This window comes from Chrysemys picta, chromosome 1, assembly GCF_011386835.1.
Source record: "Chrysemys picta bellii isolate R12L10 chromosome 1, ASM1138683v2, whole genome shotgun sequence".
Classification (NCBI taxonomy): domain Eukaryota; kingdom Metazoa; phylum Chordata; order Testudines; family Emydidae; genus Chrysemys; species Chrysemys picta.
This window is the reverse complement of record NC_088791.1, coordinates 100,706,157-100,730,455: the sequence shown is the minus strand read 5'-3', so window position 1 is coordinate 100,730,455 and position 24,299 is coordinate 100,706,157. Positions and strand designations below refer to the sequence as shown.

The 24,299-nt window shown below is 45.8% G+C and overlaps 1 protein-coding gene across 5 annotated transcripts in view; it reads left to right on the top strand.

The window, feature by feature from the left end:
- The window catches only part of TXNRD1 (thioredoxin reductase 1), a 56,104-nt gene that overhangs the window by 17,149 nt on the left and 14,656 nt on the right, over window positions 1-24,299 (top strand). For 4 of the 5 annotated variants that reach the window (XM_065565112.1, XM_065565110.1, XM_065565106.1 and 1 more), the window contains 10 exons: window positions 5,954-6,063; window positions 9,239-9,361; window positions 10,546-10,618; window positions 10,738-10,857; window positions 12,092-12,237; window positions 12,366-12,481; window positions 14,351-14,576; window positions 17,970-18,062; window positions 20,631-20,707; window positions 23,482-23,638. In XM_065565112.1, coding sequence (XP_065421184.1) covers window positions 5,954-6,063; window positions 9,239-9,361; window positions 10,546-10,618; window positions 10,738-10,857; window positions 12,092-12,237; window positions 12,366-12,481; window positions 14,351-14,576; window positions 17,970-18,062; window positions 20,631-20,707; window positions 23,482-23,638 — 1,241 coding nt within the window. The remainder of the gene's footprint in view (window positions 1-5,953; window positions 6,064-9,238; window positions 9,362-10,545; window positions 10,619-10,737; window positions 10,858-12,091; window positions 12,238-12,365; window positions 12,482-14,350; window positions 14,577-17,969; window positions 18,063-20,630; window positions 20,708-23,481; window positions 23,639-24,299) is intronic. The other variant, XM_065565103.1, reaches the window with a different exon arrangement.

The following is a 24,299-nucleotide window of genomic DNA, read 5'->3' as shown; positions in this document are numbered from 1 at the left end:
AGTTCATGTAACAAGCACCTTCATCCATACCTACAGGGCTTGCTTCTGATCTCACTTATGATATTACAGTAACGCAACTCCTCTGACTTCAATGGGTTATTCCTGGCTTACACTGATGTCAGTGAGAGGCGTATAAAGTCCCTTGTGTGTACATTACACCCATTTAGATTATCTTTGACTAACCAACTTGCTCACTTTGGCACAGCCGACGATTGAACCCTGACTGTGGAGGCAAATGTGGCTCTAAATCACTTTCATGCTTCCTCTGGTCTCAGCAGAGCCAGAGGTTGGGTCATCCCCCTGACATAAGATAGACTATCCACAGGGCTACTCTCATTTATGGTAGTTTAGGCTACAATGGTCCTTTGACCAGGGATCAGTGCAGTGTCACCCAAGCCAGCCCTGACCCATCTCCTGCAATAGGGTTGAGGGATGGCAGAAGCTACTGGCATAAAGCCAACATAGCTGCCCTCTGCAACAGCACAAAGAGCAATTGTTGGAGCCATGATCTAGTCTTACGGTTTACACCCACTCATCAAGGTGTAGCTTATGCACATCAGCTTTGAATTTGGCCCACTGAACTTGAGTAGGGTGACCAGTCAGCAAATGTGAAAAATCGGGATGTGGGAGGGGGATAATAGGAGCTTATATAAGAAAGAGACCCCAAAATTGGGACTGTCCCTATAAAATCAGGACATATGGTCACCCTAAACTTGAGTCTTTTGGACTCTAAGCAGATGTAACCCATATTGCTGAGGTTCTAGATGATAGGAGTAAAACAACTGGCACATCATTGTTAAAACGAGGCATTTGTTTTAAGTTGTCTCTTCCAGATTGTTAGAGTAGTAATGACAGCTAATTTTTCAATCAAATTCTTTCTTGTGTAAAGGTTCTCTTGCTGATTCATGCCAATGCAAATCAGCAGAAAGTTTCTGCTTTGTGACACGGAGAGCAAATTCTTACTTAAATCAACAAAGACCTTTGCCTTGAAGTGCATTTCTTAGATCTGCATGGCGAGTACTTGGAGGGTTTACACCTACCATTCTTTCTTACGTAAGCAACAGTTGCTTTTTTTTCCTTACACAGACATTAGTCTGAATTCTCAGGCGGGGCCTTAATGTAAATGAGAATCAGGCCCTCCGTGTATTACTCCCTTTTACTCTTGCACTTGATATTGAATTTTGTTTGGCTTTTTAATACTGTAAAGAGTTTCTTGTTTTTTGTATAGTATCAGATTGTTAATGGACCTGTGCAGGGGGCACAAGGGCTGGGGTAAAAGCTCCTTGTGCTTTTCTCCCCTCATCCTGCTCCACTGAGCTACCACAAAGGGGGCAGGCACAGGAGGGTAGAGTCTCTGCATGGGCCAGCAGGTGAGCCCAGACGTGAGGAGAGCACACACTGCATCCATTTCAAGGGGGGCAGAGCTGCAGCGTGCACTCTCTGATAACCCCAGGAAGAATTCCTCCTGGGCTACCATTGCAGCATAGTCCCTCCTTACCCATTCAGTGCAGGGTTGTGCCTTTAAGACACGATCCATCTCAAAGTGCTGTTAACATTAATGTATATTGAGTGACAGGGCGGGGGAGTTTCATATTTTTTTTAATGTTACAGTGTGCCAGATGTGGTCCAATATCATGGCCCAACCAGCTTTTTATGGGTTTTCCTAAAGTTGTGGGCCATATATTCACCTGGTGCAAATTAGCACAGCTCCACTGACCTCATAATTTCATTAGAGCTATGCTGATTTACATCAGCTATGAGAGTGGCCCTAAATGCCCTCTGGCTCAGAGAAGGATCCAAATGTGCCAGATGTGAGATCCAAGACCTGCTTGTGGATGTTGCCCTGAGGAATATGCTAGTTTATCTGAGGGAAAATATTGATTCACCAACTCTCTGCATTATTGTAATTACCATTAATGGAAGAGATTATACTGAGTGTTTGCCAGAACAAACACAGGATATGAAAAGCACTTCTTTGCTTTGTCATTCATCTCTGGCAGTTTGCCCAGTGCAACGAGGGAGTGGCCGAGAAACTATGAATTTATGACTAAGTTCCCCTGGTAGATACTTGGGGTGACTAGAGCTATTTGTATACAATTTGCCTTGTCCAACCAACATATTTTTATCTAATTTCAGAGTATAGTTTTACATGAACATTCTTGAAGCTGTTTAAACTTGTTAAAGGAATACAACATAAGGTTCATTTGTTTAATGTCCACCAAACTCTGGCTTTTCGTAGGGTGTTTTTTTTGTTTTTTTGGCAGGGGGAATGTTCTACCTCAATACAAATCCTGGGAGGTATTCAAAAACTGAGTCCCAGTATTCCTCAGCATGTATTGGTGTCGGCTGCTGTCCTGTCCCCTCAACTCAGGAAGGATTAAACACGACACTCTGAGTCTGTTCAGTCCCTTTCCTCATGGCACCATTTATTGGTTGCACTGACAATTTTTAGCAAACCCTAAAATCAAACAGTTCAACATAAATCCAGCAGCCACCCTTCCCTCAACCCGAGGGCTTTCTTGCCAGAGCCTCTCTGCACCTGGCAACATAGGTGCTGGGAGTGCTGCCTCACCCTCCGTCCTGAAGTGGTTTCCATCATTTACAGGGTTTAGTGGCTCTCAGCACCCCCACGATACAAACTGTTCCAGCGCCCTTGCCAGGCAATTCTTCCCCAGTCTTCCTATGGACCAGAAACGGCCAAAGTTACTGACCCTCCGAGCCGCATACAACAAACTTCAGAAGTTCAAGAGCTAGGGCCCAGCTGCCAGGGCCTGGGGCTTCTGCCCTGCTGGAGGCACCTGCCGGGCACAAGGCTTCAGCCCTGCTCTTGCTGAAGCCCCGGCAGGTGTGCCCTGTGAGGCTGAAGCCCTGCTGGACAGAAGCCCCTTCCCCACCACCCTGCTGCAAGGCAGAGGTCCCGAGCTCTCCCCACCCCCAAGTCTGGTAGGTGGAGAATGGGGGAGGGAGCATGGGGGCCTCCAAGAGCCACATTTTAACTGTAAAAGAGCCTCATGCGGCTTGTGAGCCACAATTTGGCCACCCTTACTATAGACTATCTTCCTGGGAGTCCCCCTGCCACAGGAGCCAACCTGCTGCTTGGAGCGCTCCCTCTCAGTAGAGCTCTTCCAGCCTTGATAGAAGTCAGGTGCTCATCAGGTAATCACCTGACTTCTTCCTTCCCATGTGCTTCTGATAATTGCCTCCACCAGGCCCAAACACCTTTTCGTAGAGGGGCTCTGCCTCAAACCAGGCTGCCCCTTAAAGGGGCAGACTTTCCTGTTACAGTTGGTTCCTACATAATGTTTCCCCAAAATAAAATATTAAGACTTTAACATAATTAATAACAATCCCTAGTGCTTACATGATATGTATTTTCAGAGCACTTTACAGACATTAGTTAATTATTTTTCACAATAGCCTTGTGAGGTAGGTGAGTATCATAGGCACCGACTCCGGGTGTGCTCCGGGGCTGGAGCATCCACGGGAAAAAAACAGTGGGTGCTCAACATCCACCAGTGGCCCCCCGATCAGCTCCTTCCCCGCCCCACCCCCATGCCTCCCACCTGCCGTGGATCAGCTGTTCAGCAGTATGCAGGAAGCGCTGGGGGAGAGGGGCGGAGCAGGGGTGGGGCAGGGCTGGGGCAGAAAGAGGTGAGGCAGGGCCAGGAAGAGGTGGGGTAGGGCCTTCGGGGAAGGGTTACAGTGAGGGCAGGGCTTGGGGTAGAGTAGGTGTTGAGCCCCCCAGGGAAATTAGAAAGTCGGTGCCTTGAGTGAGTATTATCCCTAAGTTACAGAGTAGGAAATGGAAATAGTGAAGTTAAGGGCCAGTTTTCAGTAAGTTGGTCTGTCTGCATATGAGTGCACAATTGTATTTCTCCTTTGTGTGCTCACTACCAGATACGTATGCACATATCCAGGACAGGTGTGTGTCTAGCCATGTGCATGTGCAAACCAGAATTTGCACTGCACATCCTGTAGTCAGGGCCGGCTCCAGGCACCAGCCCACCAAGCTTGTGCTTGGGGCGGCACCTGGAGGGGGGTGGCGCGGTGCGGTGCTCTGGCTCCGGCCGCCGGGGAGAGCAGGGCCACGGCCAGGCTCGCCGCCCTCCCCCCAGCGCTCTGGCCGCCAGGGAGAGCGGAGCCCCGGCTGGGCACTCTGGCCGCCGGGGAGAGCGGAGCCCCGGCTGGGCACTCCGCCCTCCTCCCAGGGCTCCGGCTGCCCTCCCGACCAGCACCCTCCCCCCGGGCCGCCGGGGAGAGCGGAGCCCCGACCGGAGCTCGCCGCCCTCCCCCCGGCGCTCTGGCCGCTGGGGAGAGCGGAGCCCCGACCGGGCACTCCGCCCTCCTCCCAGGGCTCCGGCCGCCCTCCCCCCCCGCGCAGAGCCGGCCCTGCCTGTAGTAAGCAGGAGAAATATGCGCACAGCTAAATTCACACAAGTGCGCGCTGACCAACTTACTGAAAATCAAACCCTACATGACTTGACCAAAGTTACATGGAGATTCAGGAGCAGAGCTGGTCATAGAACCTGTCGTGTGCAGACCTTGCCTCTCCTCTGCATTCAGTGCGGTGCCAGATCAGCACTCCCATCATCAGGATAGGAGAATGTTAGTTGTTTCTGCTAATTTGTTATACAGACCTTTTCTATGAACATAAGTAGGTAGTTTTTTTTTTTCCACTTTGATGTCCAAGAGGAAGGTGCAAATCTCACCCAGCCTTCTGAAAAAGTACTCCACAGAACTGGCTTTCAATCAGTCACATTATCTTGGTCTTTAGTTGGGCATTCTAAAATTACACATAGCACTTTATATGTGAAATGATTTTGGCATTTGAGTTCTATGAAGTCAAAATTTCTGTCATATTTAGGGTTACCATACATCTGGGTTTTCCCGGACATGACCTCTTTTTTTGGTAGTCTGTTCTCTATCTGGGTGGATTTTTCAAATAAGAGGAAATGTCTGGGGGCTAGCGGAGCAGATGCTGCAGCTCAGAAAGAGTAGTCTCCATGCCCCAATCGTTCCTTCCCTGCATCCGCAGCTGCTGGATCACACCCACCCCACCCCACCCTGGCCTGCCAGGTAAATGGAGCTGCCAAGTGCCTCTCAGCCATGCTGCTTGCCGCGCTGCAGGGCCTTAGAGCCTGACCGAGAGAGTGACATGGCCAGGCCAAGGCTCCCCGCCCTGGGATGGGGAGAGGCCCACAGACGTTGACTGATGTGCTGGTGTTGTGTCCCGGTTCTGCACCAGCTGCCCTGCCACTTTGACAGGGAGTGCAACGTTAACCCCCACCTTGAGTGGAGGCCACAGGTACTCCCTCCAGCACTTCCCAGGTACCTCCTCCAGCACCCTCAAATACCCCTCCCAGGACACCCCCACCCCCTAAATACTCCTCCAGCACCCTCCAACTTAACCTACCCTCTAACTCTCCCCGCCCCCTCCTTGGCAGTGTCCTCTATTTGGGAACGTGAAATATGGTAATCCTAGTCATATTAACAGATGTAACTGAAGGAAGAGTTTTGAAGAAACTAACCAAAAGAGAACCATCCCAAACTTTTAATAAATTTTCATAAAAAACTAATGGATAATGAGGGTTATTTTTCTGGAGAGCTGAGAGAGAAAAATATTGGTAGTAATTTTCTTTAAAACTTAAAAACTTAACCACAGAAAATCTAATTTCCCTGTTTTTTCCTAAATGTATTGTAAAACTGGCAGGAATCCTAGCCGATCAGTTTATTGGATTTCAGCAGACTAAAATATAGCAAGTCATTCTAACTTTGCATGTGACTCATCATCACCTTAGGAAACAGGCTTGCACTGAAGTGTAATCCAGTTCATGGGGAAGTGAGTGATCATTCTTGAGAAACAGAAAGCCCCGCCCCGCTGTGATTTCACTTCACAGTGTAGCCTTCATAAAGGAAGACTTTAGACTGTATTCTTTTCTACTTTATTTCACAGAGGATGGGCAGAAGCTGCAAGACGTACTGTATGAACTAACCATGGAAACTTCAGTACCAATTGTATTTGTGCAACAGAAGCAAATAGGAGATTATGACAAAACTTTAAAGGTAGGAGAAAAAACAATATGAACAGATCTTTTTAACTTTTTAGATTTGAAGGTAAGAATCAGTACAGATGCAGCCTTCCTTTTAACAGTGTGTAGTTCGGGGGGTTGTTTCAGCCTTGAGTCACAATCACCCTTTTCCGATATTACTGAATGGGAAGCAGGTCCTGGCAGCTAAAACAGAGCAGAGCTCTGAAGGGAGGCTGGGAAGGGGGAGAGGGGAAGGATCTTGATATGGAAAAAGTTGAGAACTACTGATGTAGTAAAGACTCTAAACAGTTTCATAATTTATGTGATGCAAAATGAAACATTCTTTTTTTAAAAAATGTCAAAGCATGACTTACAAAGTATCGTCTCCTCTCCAGATACACTAGACGTAGGTGTTATAGTCTCTTCTTATGATGTGTGCTTCATCAAGGATGCTTTTCTCACTAATTATGTTTGATGGTTATCTGATAGCTATTTTGTGACGGCTGTCTAGCCTCAGACATGGCTGTCGCCATCAGGCAAATAAAAAGATGTGTTTTGGGGAGGAAGAGAGGTGGAGAGAAACAGCACACTTTCCTTTTAAACTTATTTCTATAAACTTGAACAGTGTGAAACAGTATTTCACTGAGTACAATAAATGCTTCCTTCCTAAGCTGTTCTAACAGAAATAGAACTTGAACCCAGCCATAGGGCAAAGGCCATGTTACAAAAGGGGAAACGAATCCAAAGTTTTAGATGCAATATTCTTTTTTCTGTGGGTTTTGTGTGTGTGGGGTTACATGTTCCCAGCTACTGATGCCACTGATGCTTTCAGGGTTTTGTTTCCATTTTTAAAAAGCAGTCTGTGATTATCTAATGCTTCTGATTTAGCTTTCTACAGCCAAGTCTACACTACTGACTTTTTCCAGCATAGCTATGTTGGTCAGGGGTGTGGATGAGATGTGATCTGTTTCAAAGTAGCAGCCGTGTTAGTCTGTATCCGCAAAAAGAACAGGAATACTTGTGGCACCTTAGAGACTAATAAATTTGTTAGTTTAAGAGCCGGGCTGCCCAAGAGCTACTGGCTTCGGCCAGCCCCCTTGCCTCCAGACCCCAGCCGCCGGCCGGGCACTTCCCCTCCCGGGTTCCGGCGGCGCAGGGTCTGGAGGCACGGGGGCTGCCGGAAGCCGGTAGCGCTCGGGCAGCCCGGCTCTTAAACAGAGCCGAAGAGGAGCAGAGCCGCTGTGGCTGGAGGCTCTGCTCCTCTTCGGCTCTGTGTAACTGACACAGTGTCAGTTACACAGAGCCACTGCGCCGGGAGGCTCTGCTCCTCTTCGGCTCTGTTTAAAAGCCGGGCTGCCCGAGTGCTACCGGCTTCGGGCAGCCCCCGTGCCTCCGGACCCTGCGCCGCCGGAACCCGGGAGGGGAAGTGCCCGGCTGGGGGCGCAGGGTCCGGAGGCATAGGGGCTGCCCAAAGCCCGAGCGCTACCGGCTTCACGGTTTGCTGGGCAGCCCCCAGACCCTGTGCCCCCGGCTGGGCGCTTCCCCTCCCGGGCTCCAGCTGCTCTGGGGAAGCGCCGGCTGGGGGAGCAGGGTCTGGGGGCTGCCCGGCAAACCCTGAAGCCGGTAGCACTGGGGCAGCCCTTTCCCTCTGGCTGGGAGTGGAAGGGAGGAGGGGGCGGAGTTAGGGTGGGAAGGGGCGGGGTTGGGGCGGGGCTAGGGGAGGGGAAATGGGCGGGTGCAGGGCCCGTGGAGGGTCCTCTTTTTTTTATTTTTGAGATATGGTAACCCTAGCTGCAGAGGCTTCTCTGCTCAGTCTGGGGTCCATGCAGAAATATACAATGGGGTAGGAGGATGCCTGTCATTCCCACTCTGACCTTGCAGAATTTATCTGGAGAAGGTAATTCAGCCCCAGCCTGGCTGTGTTACTGTTCTGTGGAGCTCCACATTCTGAAATGAATTTTCAGAATTACAAGATGCAAATTTTCTGAAATACATTTTTTTTTTTTTAGTTTCAAATATTTTTTTCTGGGGGAATGTCTGTCGAAATGACACCTTTTTTTCTAAATTCTTTGGTTTCAACAAAAATTCTGTCAAAAAGAGTTTTGATAAAAAATTTCCTTCCAGCTTTCTTCTAGTAGCTAACGAGCTCTCAGAAAGCTGTGTGGTTTCAAAGGTGGCTGTGTCCCTTTAACATACGGGGATGTTTATTTAGTATGGAAAGTCATTTGGAGCTATGCCCATGGACACCAGCTGAGGACCTGGTCCTTGCTCACTAGAGGTCTTATCTTGTGCCATTGGGGTCAATGGAAGTTTTGCCTGCAACATCAAGTATCAGGCCTTGTGGGGAAAATCCTTCATTTTTTTACTTAGTCTAAATCCCATTGAAGTGGGGCCCCACAAATTTAATACAATGGCTGATTTTGGACAGAGGGATATGAAGATTAATGGAATGTGCTTTGTAGACTACAGCTGTCCAAATGCATGACTATTAGAGCAGAATAACAACAGCTAATCCTCAAAAAGAGAGCAGAGGCAAATTCATCCCTGGTGCAACTCCATTGACTTCATTTGACTTTCTTGCATTTGTTCCCATGCTTCTGGAATGAAAGCTAAAACTATTATGTCAAACCTCAGGGAAAGCCACGTGCAAAAAACATTAAGTATAGTGTTCTTTTCTAAGAGACAGACTAGTTTATGTAGTTGGTAGAGTGGTAACTGAAGTTTGTTTAAAAACTTTAGGGGATGTTTTCAGGGAGTATGGCATTGCTGAATTTTCCTGCTCAGACATGCTGTGGAAAAAACAATTCTAGAAAAGGGTGGCGGCGAGTGGGGGAATAATTATTTTAAAAACCCCAACAAATTATAGGCCTGTTGAATTCACTCTGTGTCAGCATATTATATAGTATGAACAGGGACTAGGGCTGATTTAATGCAGTACATTGAACTGTTCAGACCAAACCTGCCCAAAAGCAGCAGGTTCATATTTTTGTGTCTATTCAGGAAGCGGAGCTATTGGAGTATGGATTACAAAGATACAACCCTAAGAAGCTAACTGGGAGCAGTGTTTGCAAAATCAAAAAATACCCATTTCTCCCTCCCCCAGCACCTGTTTCTCACTGGAAGTATTCATTTTGTCATTGATTCAGATTTGAGAGCTATGGATAATGCTTTTCTTTGAATAGATTTGTCTCTTTGTTTTCTTCTTTCAGGCACATAAGGAAGGAAAGATTCAAAAACTACTTGAAACAAAGGGACATGATCACGTGCAGGATTCCTATGACTATGATCTCATTGTCATTGGAGGGGGTTCTGGAGGTCTGGCTGCTTCCAAGGTATGAGTGACAAAATGCAAATTTATGAGCCATTGATAATTGAGCAGAATACATCCTGAACATTTCAGGTCTGAATATCTCTAATATTGTAGAGACATCAAATTAATTCTTGTTCTTTTGTGGATCTTCCGGTGCTAGTCCCATGGTATCCTCATTTAAAGAGACAGTTGTTCTGAAGATGAAAAGTATGAAAATGTAACAAAGTGAATATAAAATAAAACTTGACCTTTTTTCCTCTTCAAGAGCTGTTGTTAGAAAATTCTGGGAAAATATCTCGAGAGGTTTTCTTAGCATTTGGATTAAATTGCTGAGAGTATTTTAAAAGCTATTCTGAAATTATTATAAAAAAGTTTTTATTTTTGTCTGAGATTAATATCTACCTGGGAATCTTTCTGTGTGTGTGTGTACATAGACGTTCGTGTGCGCACGCTTTTTTTTTTTTTTTTCATTTTTGGATCAGTCATTTTATTTTTAATGGAAGAAGTTGTATAACTTCATAGTTTCACAGAACAAAATCCTGGCCTCACTGAAGTCAGTGGGAGTTTTGCTTAACTAGCTGCGAGTCCCTCATATGATGGAATATAATTAATAACGCATGAGCCAGTTGTGGTCATTCAAGATATCAGGTTTACTAGTTTGAAAAACAAATGCCACTCTTGACATCTACAGATAATGGGCTAAAGTCTGTATTCATGTATACCAGCACAACCACACAGAAGTGCAGAGGATGTGCAGAGATGTAACTGAGGGCAGTATTTGGTGCCGGGAGCCTTTATGCTGCTATAGGACATATCAGATAAATGCAGTAGAAACACATTTTTAAAGGGAGAACCAGATAAATAATGTTGTTAGAAGGATTTTAAAACAAATGGAATGTTGAGAAATTATTTAAGCAATATGACTGGCAGAAGTGGAGAGCATCAGTTCTTTAGCAGTGCCCTCAACTTACCAAATGAAACTGCATCACTTGTAGAAATCTATATGCCTGTTTTCCCCCCACCCTCTTTTCCATCCTGAGCATGTAGATTATTCCTGAAGGTTAATGATCACCTGGCCATGCCTTTGCAACTCAATTGTTATTACATAATTAAAAATGACATTGATTTTCAGCAGTGTATGCTATCATGTAGTATGGATATAAGTTCTAATATTTAGATATTTGTTTTGTTTAATTTGTTCTCCAGGAGGCTGCCAAGTATGGCAAGAAAGTGCTGGTGCTGGACTACGTTACTCCTACTCCTCAGGGAACTAGATGGGGTAAATTTCTGCTGAATACAGTCATGTTGTTATAAAGGGACATTTCTTATTAAAAAACTCAAATTCTATTTTAGGACAGAGCACATTCATACATAAAACATATTCTGTTCCTCTCTTAGGTCTTGGAGGGACGTGTGTAAATGTGGGTTGTATACCTAAAAAACTGATGCACCAGGCAGCTTTGCTAGGACAAGCCTTACAAGATTCACGCAAGTTTGGATGGCAGTTTGAGGAGAAAGGTATAGAAATTTTTAAAAAAACGTATCTTTTAATTTTCATGTACCTCATTCAGAACTCTATCCTGCAAGGTGCTGAGCACTCCAGAACCTCTGCTGCAAAGCAATTCAGATTGTGCTAGCTTTAAGAACATGAGTGGTACCATTGAGCAGGGCCGGCTCCAGGCACCAGCCGAGCAAGCTCGTGCTTGGGGCGGCAGATTGTACAAGACGGCATTCCGCCCAATCCTAGGGCGGCACGGCCGCTTTTTGTTGTTGTTGATGTTCCGCTCCGGCCACCCTGTAGGGGGCAGCGGCGCGGAGGAGGGGAGCACCCTGTAGCAAGCCCGGCAGGGCAGCTCGCGTCCTTCCCTCCCAGCCGAACGTAGTGGTGGGGAACCCTCCTGGCAGGCAGCCCGGCGGTCGGGGCCACGTGGCAGCGCCCCGCTGAAGCCCTGGCCGCCCCCCTTCTCTCTCTCCCCTCCCCCCCGACTCCCTCCCGCTCCCCTGTGTGCAGTGCAGGGAGTCCCCCTGCACCCTGGCTCCGGCCACGCCACAGCTTTTGTTGTTGTTTTTTTTGCTTTGCCGCCTCTCTTTTTTTTTTTGCTTGGGGCGGCAAAAAAGCCAGAGCTGGCCCTGCCATTGAGTTCAGTGGGATGACACACATGCTTAAATACATTGCAGGATCAGGACCAGAGTGCTCAGCATCAGGTCCTCAGCGGTGTAGTGTGAATTTTTATAGCCCCTTGATTCCTTCCAACTTTAATATAATGAACCCTACATGTCCATATATGTGGGTCTGGATTTGATGCAGGCATGCTCCCGTAAGTGGGAATATGCCGAGGCAATTCTCAAAGAGACGTAACCTGTTCATGTTTTAACAGACACCTGCTCACAACAGTTGTCAGCAGAATAATATTGATACTGAGATAAAGCTACAAGCTTCAAGGGTTAAAAAAAAATAGGAAATGACAAGATGTTGAATGGCTTGGTCGGAGCCCACTGATAGCAAAATGCTTGCCTGCCACTGTTGTTGCAGCCATGTGGTAAGCACTGTAGGTCAGACTTACCGCTATCTTATTCCAAGTTTTTGCTGGTGTAACTCATTAGATTTCAGGGGGTACACCAGGGTGAAACAGGAGTAACACAGTGGTGATTTGGGTCCTGTGTGACTACTGTTACGTGAGAGTCCTGTTGGAAGGCTGGGGAAAATGAGGGATAGACAGGTTAAAAGCTGGACATCTTTTTGTTTCTTCAGCAGTCAAACACAGCTGGGAGACGATGACAGAAGCTGTTCAGAATTACATTGGCTCTCTGAACTGGGGCTACAGGGTGTCTTTGAGAGAGAAGAAGGTCACATATGAGAATGCTTTTGGAGAATTTGTTGGGCCGCACACAATTAAGGTACCGAATAGCAATGTGTCCTCTAGCCCTTCTTTACTATTTTTGGACAAAGATGCTTTTCTGACACACAACAATCTTCTTGTTGGTAAGAGTGTGAAATACAAACTGTCTTGTTGCTTTGCATATAGGCAACAAATAACAAAGGAAAAGAGAAATTTTACACAGCAGAGAAATTTCTGATTGCCACTGGTGAAAGGCCGCGCTACCTGGGTGTCCCTGGAGACAAGGAATACTGCATTAGCAGGTAAAAATGGGCAAGAATGCAGAATAATCTACTATACCTATTTTAAAATGGTCTCCTATGGTATGAGTGCTGCAGGTTGTAAGAGAGTAGGGGTGCTGAGCATTACTCATGGCCCTGTAAAGTAACACAAGTGGAGGAGAATGGCCATGGCAGAATAATGGACCAGCAAGAACACCAGACCTAGCGTACATCACGAGGCTGTGAGCACTTAGCTATGAGACATGTTTCATGTGACCCTTTGGTAGTACTGCTCCTGGCTGACAACAGCAGTAATTGAGGATGCCATAAATGAGAATGCCAGAATGCCCATAATTTGCATTAATTCATCAGGCCTATCTCCATCCCCATCCCCATCGCACTCATTTCCTCCCTATTCGCCTGCGCCCGGTTCAGTGCAGCTGTAGTGGTTTGTTCAAGTCGAGGAGCACTGTACACTTAGAGGAAGCCTCTCTGCACGAGTGCTGAGGAAATCCTGAGTCTGAAAGCGTTTCCACTTCTACAAGTCAGCAGTCTGTATAAATACATGCAGCGAGCTGAAGTACTGTTGACCCAAGAAATACTAGAGTTTTTGTTGCGAAACCACATGAAATGTGCCTGTCTTCTTGTCTTGTTACAACCTTGAAACTCAATCCAGGTTTCCAAAGAAGTTCATAAAATTTCATGAATTTTAGGGGTAAACGCGAACCGATTTATGACTCTGTGAAAGCCATACAAAACTTGTGGCTTTGCAAGGTTTTAACACACATCCAGGTGAAATGCAGTGGTTTCAACTGAGTTTAGCTTTTAGGTTCTTTGGCACATGGAACCAAAGACAAAAATTATGGGCATGCAAACCTATGTGAGTCAAAACAAATAAAAGGCTTGAATAAACTCCTATGAATGGAAACAGCCAAATTTCACACTTCTCTACTAACCGGAAGTGGTGAGAGTGGACATCTTTTTTATATATATTACATACAAAAAACTGTTGAAAGAACATTTGGCTCTGGGTGGTGGGGCTCGGGCTTTGGCCACAGGCTTCAGCAAGTCTAATGCCACCCCGGCGACCGCATTAAAACGGGGTCACGACCCACTTTGGGGTCCCGATCCATAGGTTGAGAACCGCTGCTCTAAAGCATGGTGGAGCTAAAGCCTCTCCACAAAACAGTTGAAAGAAGTTATTTTGCCCATATTAAAAAATTACGTTTTCCTACTTTCTTTCTTGGAAACAGTTGAACTGTATTTGCTGAAACATTTTTAAAAAAATCCAACCTGAAGCAGACACTCATGTTGGAAAACTTCAGCCCAAACAATTAAAGTTTAGCAAACTTATATATAACTGTAAATAGGGGCTTTTAACAGGAAGCAGCAGGAAACCTTAATTACGTGTGGACCTATTAACCCCACCTATAGTTATGGTTTGTGCACATTTGTTATATTGTTTTATTTGCATATTGGTTGTATTTTTAATATTCTGTACAACACTGATTAAAATAAAATCTTCAAAAAAGTCCAGATGGTACATTTATCTACATACTGAACCTTCTTCCTTGTGAACAGTTAACTCATTGCAACACCATTTGCAATGAGATTCAAATTTAAGAAAAGCAGACACTAAGATCTGCGCAGCTGCTTATACTTTATTGTAAACAATCCATAATTTTTTTTTGTAATTTGGACAAACTGAGAGGCAAACTAGAGTATTCCACATTCATTTTTGATGCTCCTAATTAGAACTTCTCTGCCATGTGTTGACCTCAGATTCCAATTATGTACATAGTGAATTCCTAGTTCTAAAGATTTCCTATTTTCGCTATAGAAAAATAGCTATCGGTTGTAAAGAATTGTCTTAAATAGTCTGTCTAATTTAATATGTTTTATTTTTTTCAGTGATGATCTCTTTTCTCTGCCTTACTGTCCAGGGAAGACCCTGGTGGTCGGAGCTTCCTACGTTGCCCTTGAATGTGCTGGATTTCTTGCAGGTCTTGGTTTGGATGTAACTGTAATGGTACGATCCATCCTTTTAAGAGGATTTGATCAGGAAATGGCAAACAAAATTGGGGAACATATGGAAGAACATGGAGTCAAGTTTATTAAAGAGTTTGTGCCAACTAAGGTAAGCCTTTTCATTGGAACATTTGAAAGTGGTATATAAACATAAATGAAAGCAATCTTCAGATTATAGTATTTTAAGAAAAATGAATTATCTATCTTAATGACAACAAAAAGTTTAATCCATATTATTGGATATGCTAAAACATAAGTAAGGTTAATTTTTATTACCTTGTAACTGACTGTAATTTTCAATTAGATAAAGTTTATAAAAATCAATCTAGTTTTATTATTTAAATTGCCTGAGGTTTTAAAATTCTTTATAAGAATTACATTCTTTAGCCTCCTGTGCTAAACATATTGTTGGAAATGAAGGTCCTGATTCTGCAAACATTTAATGCACATGCTTAACTTTGAGTATGTGAATAGTGCCAGTGAAGTTAGCAGCACTATTCACATACTCAGAGTTAAGCATATGCATAAGTTTTTGCAGAACTGGGGCCAATGCATTGAAAGCATTCACATTACATGAGGCTAAACTGAATGGCAGTTTCAGTTTGTAACATTCTGAGCCTCCAAATGCTTACTGCAGTACCTAATGTTTACTACCCAGTAGAGTCAAGGGAGCTATCCTTGGATATTAACTACTAAGTATGGTAGTAAGTATTTGCAGCATAATGCCTTAAATTTGCAAGGTGACAAGAAAATTCTTTTCACTGTGCAATAAAAAGAAGAAGAATGTTTATCTGATTATTTTATTGAAAATAGTGTAAAAAATCAAATACTAACCACCTTGCAGTTTAGTCCCCAATCGTGCAAATAATTACACGTGTCTGTCTTTACTCATATGTAGTGTTTGCAGGATGGGGATCCCCAGATATGGACTCCTGCACTTGTGGCTTTAATGGAACTATGTGTGGGCATTGGGATCCACACCATAAGATCCCAATGCAGGACTGGGGCCTAACTGTAAAAATATACAATTGTATCTTTACAGTATAAGATAATGGTTAAAATAAGGCAACAAAAAGGTCCTGATTTGGCAAAGCACGTAAGCACATGCTTAACTTTAACTTTATGCATGAGTAAGCCAGGTAAAGTTAAGCATATTCTTAGATGAATTAAGGCCATAAAAAGGACCTATTATACTACATATAGAGCTTTTTTGTCCTTTATGTAAAGTTACTATCAAAGACCAGGGCGGGTGCCAACAGAACTTTGCTTAATGATTAGGGTTTAATTATTATAAAACGGGAAAGGAATTACGAAACAACTTCCATTAGGCGCTAAGCCAATACATTATAATGTTTTAGGTGTTCAAGGATTAAAAATTAAATAAAATGCATTCCATTCTTTTCACTCTTAGCTCACCAGGGGGTAGGCTTAAAAAACAAGTGTGTGTGTGGGGGGGGTGGAGGAGGGGGGATTGCCAATTTCTATTGTATGAACTCACCCTGTTCTCATAAAGGATAAGAGATTTATCCCGAAAGGTTAGAGTGGAGATTGCAAGGAATTTTCTGTTCTTATTCATGCATAAACTGTAGCAATCTCTAGGCATATGAAAAAAAGAGAGCCAAATGTTTAGCTTCTAATTGCTCCATATTTAGTGCAGCAGTTTTTATTGGACCCGATCCTACAAGATGCTGAGCCTTCCTGCAAAGTGCTGAGTACTCTCCACTCCCATTGAAGTCACAAGTGCTCAGCACACTGCAGGATTGAGCCCATTCTGCATTACTTGCAGAATATATTTTTGACTGTTGCATACTGTGTCTCTGCTACCTTGCCATTGACTTCAGTGGGAGCCGGATTCAGCCCTGTATCCATTCAGGAATATCCTTTGACATTAAAGTCTCAGATGGCTGGGCAGATTTTCAGCAGCCATCTTCCTTGTTTTTCTTTTTGGTACTGTGTTTGAAGTTATGTACATTCCATTTTAGTATCAAGCCTTGTGTTGACTGTTGTGAGACAGCGGATGCATCAACCTAAATCAGTGGTTTTCAAACTGTGCGTCGCGACCCAGTACTGGGTTGCAGAATGTAAGGCACTGGGTCCCGGCGGCTCTGGTGAGCACCGCCGACCGGGCTGTTAGAAGTCCCGTCGGTGGTGCTGCCCAGCTAAGGCAGGCTAGTCCCTACCTGTTCCGACACCACACTGCACCCCAGAAGTGGCCAGCAGCAGGTCTGGCTCCTAGGTGGGGGGGGCCACGGGGCTGCGCACGCTGCCCCGCCCTGAGAACCAGCTCCGCACTCTCATTGGCTGGTTCCCGGCCAATGGGAGCTGGGGGTGGCAGTGCCTGCAGGCGAGAGCCATGCAGAGACGCTTGCGTGCCTCCGCCTAGGAGCCGGACCTACTGTTGGCCGCTTCCGGGGCGCATCATGATCCGTGGTGCCAGGACAGGCAGGAAGCCTGCCTTAGCACCCCCGCTGCACCATGGACCAGGAGCTGCCCAAGGTAAGCCCGCGTCCCTGCCCCAGCCCTGACCCCCCCCAACCCAGAGCCCCCTCCTGCACCCCAAACCCCTCATCCCCAGCCCCACCCCAGACCCTTCACCCCCAGTCCAGAGCCCTGACCCCCTCTCACACTCCAACCCCCTGCCCCAGCCCAGAGCCCCCTCCAACACACTGAACCTCACCCTGCAGCCCTCACCCCCGCACTCCAACCCTTTGTCCCAGCCCTAAGCCCCTCCCACAGCCCAAACCCCTCATCTCCAGCTCCGTTGGGTCACGGGCATCAACAATTTTCTTCAACTGGGTCGCCAGAAAAAAAGTTTGAAAACCATTGCCCTAAATAATACTGTGCTGATTCAATGCAACCTGTAAAATGGGTCCAGTGGCACAAAGATTTTAAGAAATTGTTAGGAAAAAATTGCCTTTTCTGTGCCTAAATACTGTAATGTAAAATAATCACGAGAACAGTTGTTACAGTTTATTATTTTGGGTTGCTAGGTAATTATGCAGTAAAACTGTCCCTGAAAATTTCATACCATGGTAAAGGGCTAGATTGTGTTTTATAAACCGCCCCAGGTCAGAGGCAGCATGGAGCCTCACGGCCTCTGGGGAAGCACAGAAAGGGATTGTACTTTAGGAGGCACAGTCTTTCACATGGCTCAGAGTGAAAAGGAGGTGTGGCACTACAGAGAACCACTGCATGGATTTGCAACCTAAATAGATTCAGAGTCTGTTCTTTAATTTTGTTTGATTAAATGTTAGTTTCCCTTTGGTGAGAGTAGGTCCTGTGTATTCATCAAAGGAAAGAAAGTGCCATGGAAAAAATTGTGATATATTTTGCTTTTGAAGTGTCCATCGGATCATTCTCAGCATGGAGACCTAGCTGCAATTACATACACAATTTCTGTCTTTCACTCTGTTATGCTAGGGTGAAAACAGCTGCGGCCTTAGCATTTTACTCCTGCATATCTCCCGTTTGGAAAGTAAAGCCTAATTTTCAACTATTGTAGGTCGAACGGATTGAGGAAGGAACTCCTGGCAAATTGAAAGTCATAGCCCAGTCCACAGACGGCAGGGAAATAATTGAAGGGGCATACAACACTGTAAGTAATTCAGAATGGTGCCTTCACATTGATAAAGAAGAGCATGGAAAAACCTTTCAGTGAACATTAAGATTTAGTGCTGCTGGAGAGATCTTTTGGAGATTGAAGTGGTTTTTATTATTCAGGCCTTGTCTACACTACTGTGGTAAGTTGACTTATTCATGTAGCTGGAGTTGACATAGCTTAAGTCAACTTGCCGCGGTGTCTATACTCTTCCATTGACTTACCTTATTCTTCTCATTCTGGTGGAGTACCTGAGTCGACCGGAGAGCGCTCTGCGGTCGATTTTAGTGGGTCTTCACTAGACCCGCTAAATGGATTCCTGTTGCATTGATTGCAGCAGCACTGATCCCCGGTAAATATAGACGTGGCCTCAATGTCAAGATGTGTTTCCTGTATATCTGCAACAGATGGTGAGTAAAATTTGCAAAAGCACTTAAATGGCATAAGAGCATGAGTCCCACTGACTTTCAAGGGAACTTGGGCTGCTTGAGCCACTTAGGTGCTTTGAAAACTTTACTCATTAGGTTTTAGGGAGTACAGGGGTCTGCACGTGTGGAGCCACTTGCAGGATTTGGCCCTAAGGAGTTTCCCACGATAAATTATTGGTAAAGGAGGATACATAATGGCTTCTACTACAGCTGCAGCATGCTACTGCAATATTAGCATACAACAGATGGACTCTGTAAAAAACAGACACAAATAAACCTGGTCCCTTCTCAAGACCAACTGGTGAAACAACACTTACATGAAATCACCCAATGTCTAATGCAGTGGTCCCCAAACTTTTTACCTCATGCCTTCTGCTTGCTCCTGTCCATGTTTCCACCCTCCCCCCCGGGACTGGGAGCGGGGCCACGACTGTGTGTGTGGGGGGAAGAGGGGGAGGGAGGGAGAATGTGGACAGGAGTAAGAGGGCTAAGGCTGGGGCAAAGCTGGGGGTGGGGCCAAGAGTGGAGCCCTGGGCGTGGGGCTGGCGGCTGGAACCCCAGGCACAGGGCAGGCAGCAGGGCATAGGGTCGGCAGTGGGGTGCGGAGTCAGTAGCCAGTGCTGAGGTCAGGAGCGAAGGTGGATGGAGCTCCCTCCTCGCCCCCTGTGGGGGATGACCTGGGCCCCAGCCACCCCTTCCCCCGAACATTCCTCTGCGCCCCCCGAGGGGTGGGACATGCCCCACAGTTTGCTGACCTCTGGCCTAAAGGCTAGGCTAAAGGGCAGCTAGGGAAAGCTATACTTATTTATATAATGACAAAACTAAAATATTATATTTGTGTGTGTATTATATATATTTGATTGTTGCCCTTTTCCCCTCACTTTTTTGCATGCCACTCATTTTCTTAGACCCTGATCCTGAAAAGACTTATGTACACAAAGTCAATGAGACTACTTACAGTGCATAAAGTTAAGCCTTGTGAGATCCGGGCCTTGGATTGTAAGTGCTTGATGGCACAGACTTGTCTACCTCAATGTATGCACAGAGCCTCTGTGTATCTCAGTGTATCACACTGGGGCCTCTGGGTACTACCATAATACAAATGTTTAATAATAATTGTGCTGTGTGACATTAATTACTTACTTCCCTTTTTTTCTGACTTATGCTAGTGGGAAGCCCAGGTCTCAAAACTTGAGCCATCTCTTCATAGAGAAAGCTGCTGATTTCCCACCACCAATACCCCTCCACTGACTATATCACCTTGACCTCTCCTTCTCGAGGGCTGTCATCCCATTTAGGACCAATGAGCTGATGTGTCAGCTCAGTTAAGAATGTAATCAGTTACTCTGCTGGAGAACTAAATTTAGCTGAACCATCTGGTAGTATTACATATCTGATGTGCTCAGTCACCCAGCAGGGATGAGAGGGAGTTTTTGAACATGTCTTCAACAGTTCTTAGTGGTTGGATGTGTGACATTGTGAGGGCTGAAGCAACTCCTTGATCATAGTTGCAGATCTTGAGGGACCCTTTCTGGGGAATCTACCATGCTCAAAGAGGTGGCCAGTTGATGGGATAGGTGAAGAATTTCACCTGGCCTGGCCAACATTCTGAGCAGATGCTTGTGTGGAGGTAAGAGATAAGTCCTCTTTGACAATCATCTTGCTTAGGGGACATATCTAGATATAGCTGCTTGGGCTTCCAGAGCCAAAACAAAAAGAGGGGACCGTTTTGCTCTCTTCTTATTTGCCATTGCCTTTGAGTTTCCTAATTAAGGAAGCCTTTCATTAAAGAACTGTTGCAGAGTCACGTCTTGATTTTTTTTAAAAAAGTGTCATAATACTTCTGTATCACAGATGAGAGAATGGAGAGACAGGATCTGATCTGCATTTGGGGATGTTTTCTTGAGGGAAGATATTTAACTGGGCTTAATGCTAAAAATATCAGCTGGCACCATTAGCTCATGGAAGAGGCAGGGATTGTCTCTAACTTGGTGCTTGTGCAATGCTTTGCACAGTGGGATTCTGATTGGGCCTCTGGCTACTACCATAATACAAATAACATATAATAACAGATAAGTATGCAAATGCCCTTCCATGCTCTTAGGAAATCACTAATATGTGCGTTGATGTTTTTCAGGTGTTGTTAGCAGTAGGAAGGGATGCATGCACAAGAACAATCGGCTTAGACAAAGTCGGAGTGAAGATCAATGAAAGGTAAGGACAAACTTTGCAACTCCTAATTATTGTGTTGATATGATTTACTATTGCAACATTAGTTATATAAGACATAAAAGATTTAATTTTTGAGACCCTTATTTTTCTTTCCATTTCACTTATATGGCAGTAGAAAACCTCTTAGCAGATAGCCGCCCTTTACTAAATAAACAAAATGGACAAACTCGGCAGTAATGCAAACATAGTCTGTTTTACCTAGGTTCTTATACAGCCCTTGTCACCATGGCATCTCTCACCGCCTTCCAGCAGTGCATTAAGCAGCGTGACTAGCATCTGTCACATGGTTCATTCTTTCTCTCATCCTCTCCCCAGGGGGAGAATTGTGTCTGCACTGTGGTGTTTTAGTAGGGGTTTGTTTGTTAGATTTTTTGTTTGTTTCTTTTTTAATGTACATGCTACTGTGTGTTTAAGTGAGAAAGCAAGGTTGAAGAAATGCACCTTGCCCTTCAAGTGGAAGGTAATGAGGTGTGTGATGGTCCTTAGTTCTTGGGGGAGTTCATTCCACAGTGTGGAACTGGCCCCCTCAAAAAATATCCTTTCTCTTGTACAGACAAGTTTCTCCCTCACTGTAGGGAGCATGTTGTGCCAGAGGAGTGGCATTGTCGGCCATAGTATTCATTCTGAAGCTTTAGTTGATCTTTTAAATAGTCTGGGCCAGGGGTGGGCAAACTTTTTGGCCTGAGGGCCACATCTGGGTGGGGAAATTGTATGCAGGGCCATGAATGTAGGGCTATGGCAGGGGTGTGGGGTGCAGGAGGGGGCTCAGGGCAGGCGGTTGGGGTGCAGGAGGGGTGCAGGGATGTGGCAGGGGGCTCAGGGCAGAGGGTTGGGGGCTCAGGGCAGGGGATTGGGGTGCAGGAGGGGTGCGGCAGGGGGTTGGGGTGTGGCGGGGGCTCAGGGCAGGGGACTGGGGTGTGGGGTGCAGGAGGAGTTCAAGGTGCAGGCTCCGGTCCGGTGCTGCTTACCTCTAGCGCCTCCGGGGTTGCAGCAGCACACAGCGGGGCTAAGGCAGGATTCCTGCTTACCCTGGCCCCGCGCCACTCCCGGAAGTGGCCAGCATGCCTGATGGTGGCTCCTGTGGGTGGGATGGGGTGGGGCAGGCGGCTCCGCCGCGCACTGCCCTCGCCTGTGGGTACCACCCCCGAAGCTCCCATTGGCTGCAGTTCCCCATTCTCGGCCAATGGGAGCTGCAGGGGGCGGTTGCTTGGGTCATGGTGCTGTTTGCTTCCGGGAGCGGCACGGGGTCAGGGCAGGCAGGGAGCCTGCCTTAGCCCCGCTGAGCCATGGGGCTGTCAATCCCACGGGCTGGATTGAAACCCCGATGGGCTGGATCTGGCCCGCGGGCCGTAGTTTGCCCTCCCCTGGTCTGGGCTCAGGCTATGGAGTGCCTTGAAGAAAAGGACTGCAACCTAGAACTTGATGCAATATTCTACGGAAGCCAGTATAGAGAGCAGAAGACAGTTCTGATGTGCTCACAAGTAGCCCAGGTTGCTGAGGAGATGTGCTGAACTGGTTGGAATCTCTCTACACCTATAGTGTCTCCATTTGCTGTTTTCTTGGGAACAACAAAAGACACTTCCCTGATGCCAGGACCTTCCCCAGCCACATTCTAAAGTCCCAGTGTAAGTCATGGAGGGTGGTAGAGCTCTTAAAATAAAAAGTTAGAGAATTTTTATAATGGGAAGTGTGACGTGACCTTAGTATAGGAGTGTATAATGGTCCCACTATAATTCCTGCAGTCAGTACGGTTGGTTGTTACCGTGAGATGAACATCCGTGCAGAATTCCTTATCTACCTTTTCTCCTCCCTGCAGTGTCTACTGCGCTATTTACTTATTAACAACCTGTGAATTATTAATATTTTAATAACTCATTAAATATAACATTTAGAAAAATTCTTGTTAGTTGCCCTTAGATGGGATGGTCTAGAACAGTGGTGGGCAACTTGCAGCCCACAGGCCGCACACGGCCCGTCGGGGTAATCCTCTGGCGGGCCGCCAGACAGTTTGTTTACATTTGCACGGCTGCCCGCAGCTCCCAGTGGCCATAGTTTGCCGTTCCTGGCCAATGGGAGCTGTGGGAAGTGGCAGCCAGCATGTCCCTGTGGCCCGCACCACTTCCCACAGCTCCCATTGGCCGGGACTGGCAAACTGCGGCCACTGGGAGTTGCGGGCAGCCATGCAAATGTAAGCAAACTGTCTGGCAGCCCACCAGCGGATTACCCTCGTGGGCTGCAGGTTGCCCACCACTGGTCTAGAAGCTTGAACTGAATGTCTGGCACTTAAAGTGGAAGACCGAGGGTTAGGGCCGCAGTAGCAACTTCTACCATCAGGTTGGATTATCAGCAATAGAGAAGCTCTGCTTCTGCTCCAAAGCTTGTGTGGGAGAATATCTCCTGTTTTGGGTTCTGGAGATTCTCTGTACCCAGTGCAGCTACTGGGGGTGGGTGCTGAGAAAAGGATCTGGGTCCCACCCTATAACTCTGTAAGTTGGAAGCCTGACTGCTGCTTCAAGAGCTCAGGTCCTTATCTGGTGTGTAAATTGGTGTAGCTTCGGTTGGAGAGACGCTGGTTTGCACCAGCTTAGATTCTGGCCCAAGACTGTAACACAGCTTTGTTTGGCTACTTGAGGTGGCTGAGAGAAATTCAGTATGTATCCTTCTCATAGAGCTAGAGAGCTTTACTTCTACAGGTTATTAATATTTTACTCCTCCAGTCTCCAATATTGAGTTACTTCATGCCTTGTCTCTTGTAGATCAGGAAAAATTCCTGTCAGTGATGAGGAACAAACTAATGTGCCTTATATTTATGCCATTGGAGATGTGTTGGAGGGCAAGCTGGAGCTCACACCAGTGGCAATTCAAGCAGGTAGATTGTTGGCTCGAAGGCTTTATGCTGGAGCAACCTTAAAGGTAAGCAAGCAATTAGCATGAAGCACTGTCATTGTGCTATATGCAGCATATTGGACTATATATTCATAGCATCTTTTTTAAGAATTAGCTTTGTTTATTCTTCAGCTTCCCTCCTTTGCAAAGATATTACTGCAGACATGTTCTGTCTATAGTGCAGGACAAAATTAATACCTTAAGAATGCAATAAAGGTCTGATTTTTATCTAGTATAAGTGGGGGTTTTCTTTCTCTCTGTGAGTGTAATAAGAAAGTGAACTGAGGCCATTTTGACTAAATATTAGTGCTATCCTATAAATGTCAGCAATAGCCATAGTTTCATTCAACTAACTCTCATTCACAGGCAATTTAGTAAATCTGCTTATTGTCCCTAAATAGACAATAAAAGGGTTTCAGGATCCTAGGTGATGCTGTTAGTTCTCAGAGCTATTTGAACGAATATCTTTAACTTCCCATCTTTGTGTTTTCATTATAATACAGAACTCTGAGTCCTTCGGCATTTTAAAATATGTATAGAAGAAAGGTCTGATACGTTAGTGGAGCAACATACTTTCACTTATAGGGTCTGGATCACCACTGCGTATTTCCATTTTACATCAGTATAACTCCGTTGAAGCCAGTGGAGTAACACAGTGCTCAGTCAGGCCTTATAATCTTTATATGAA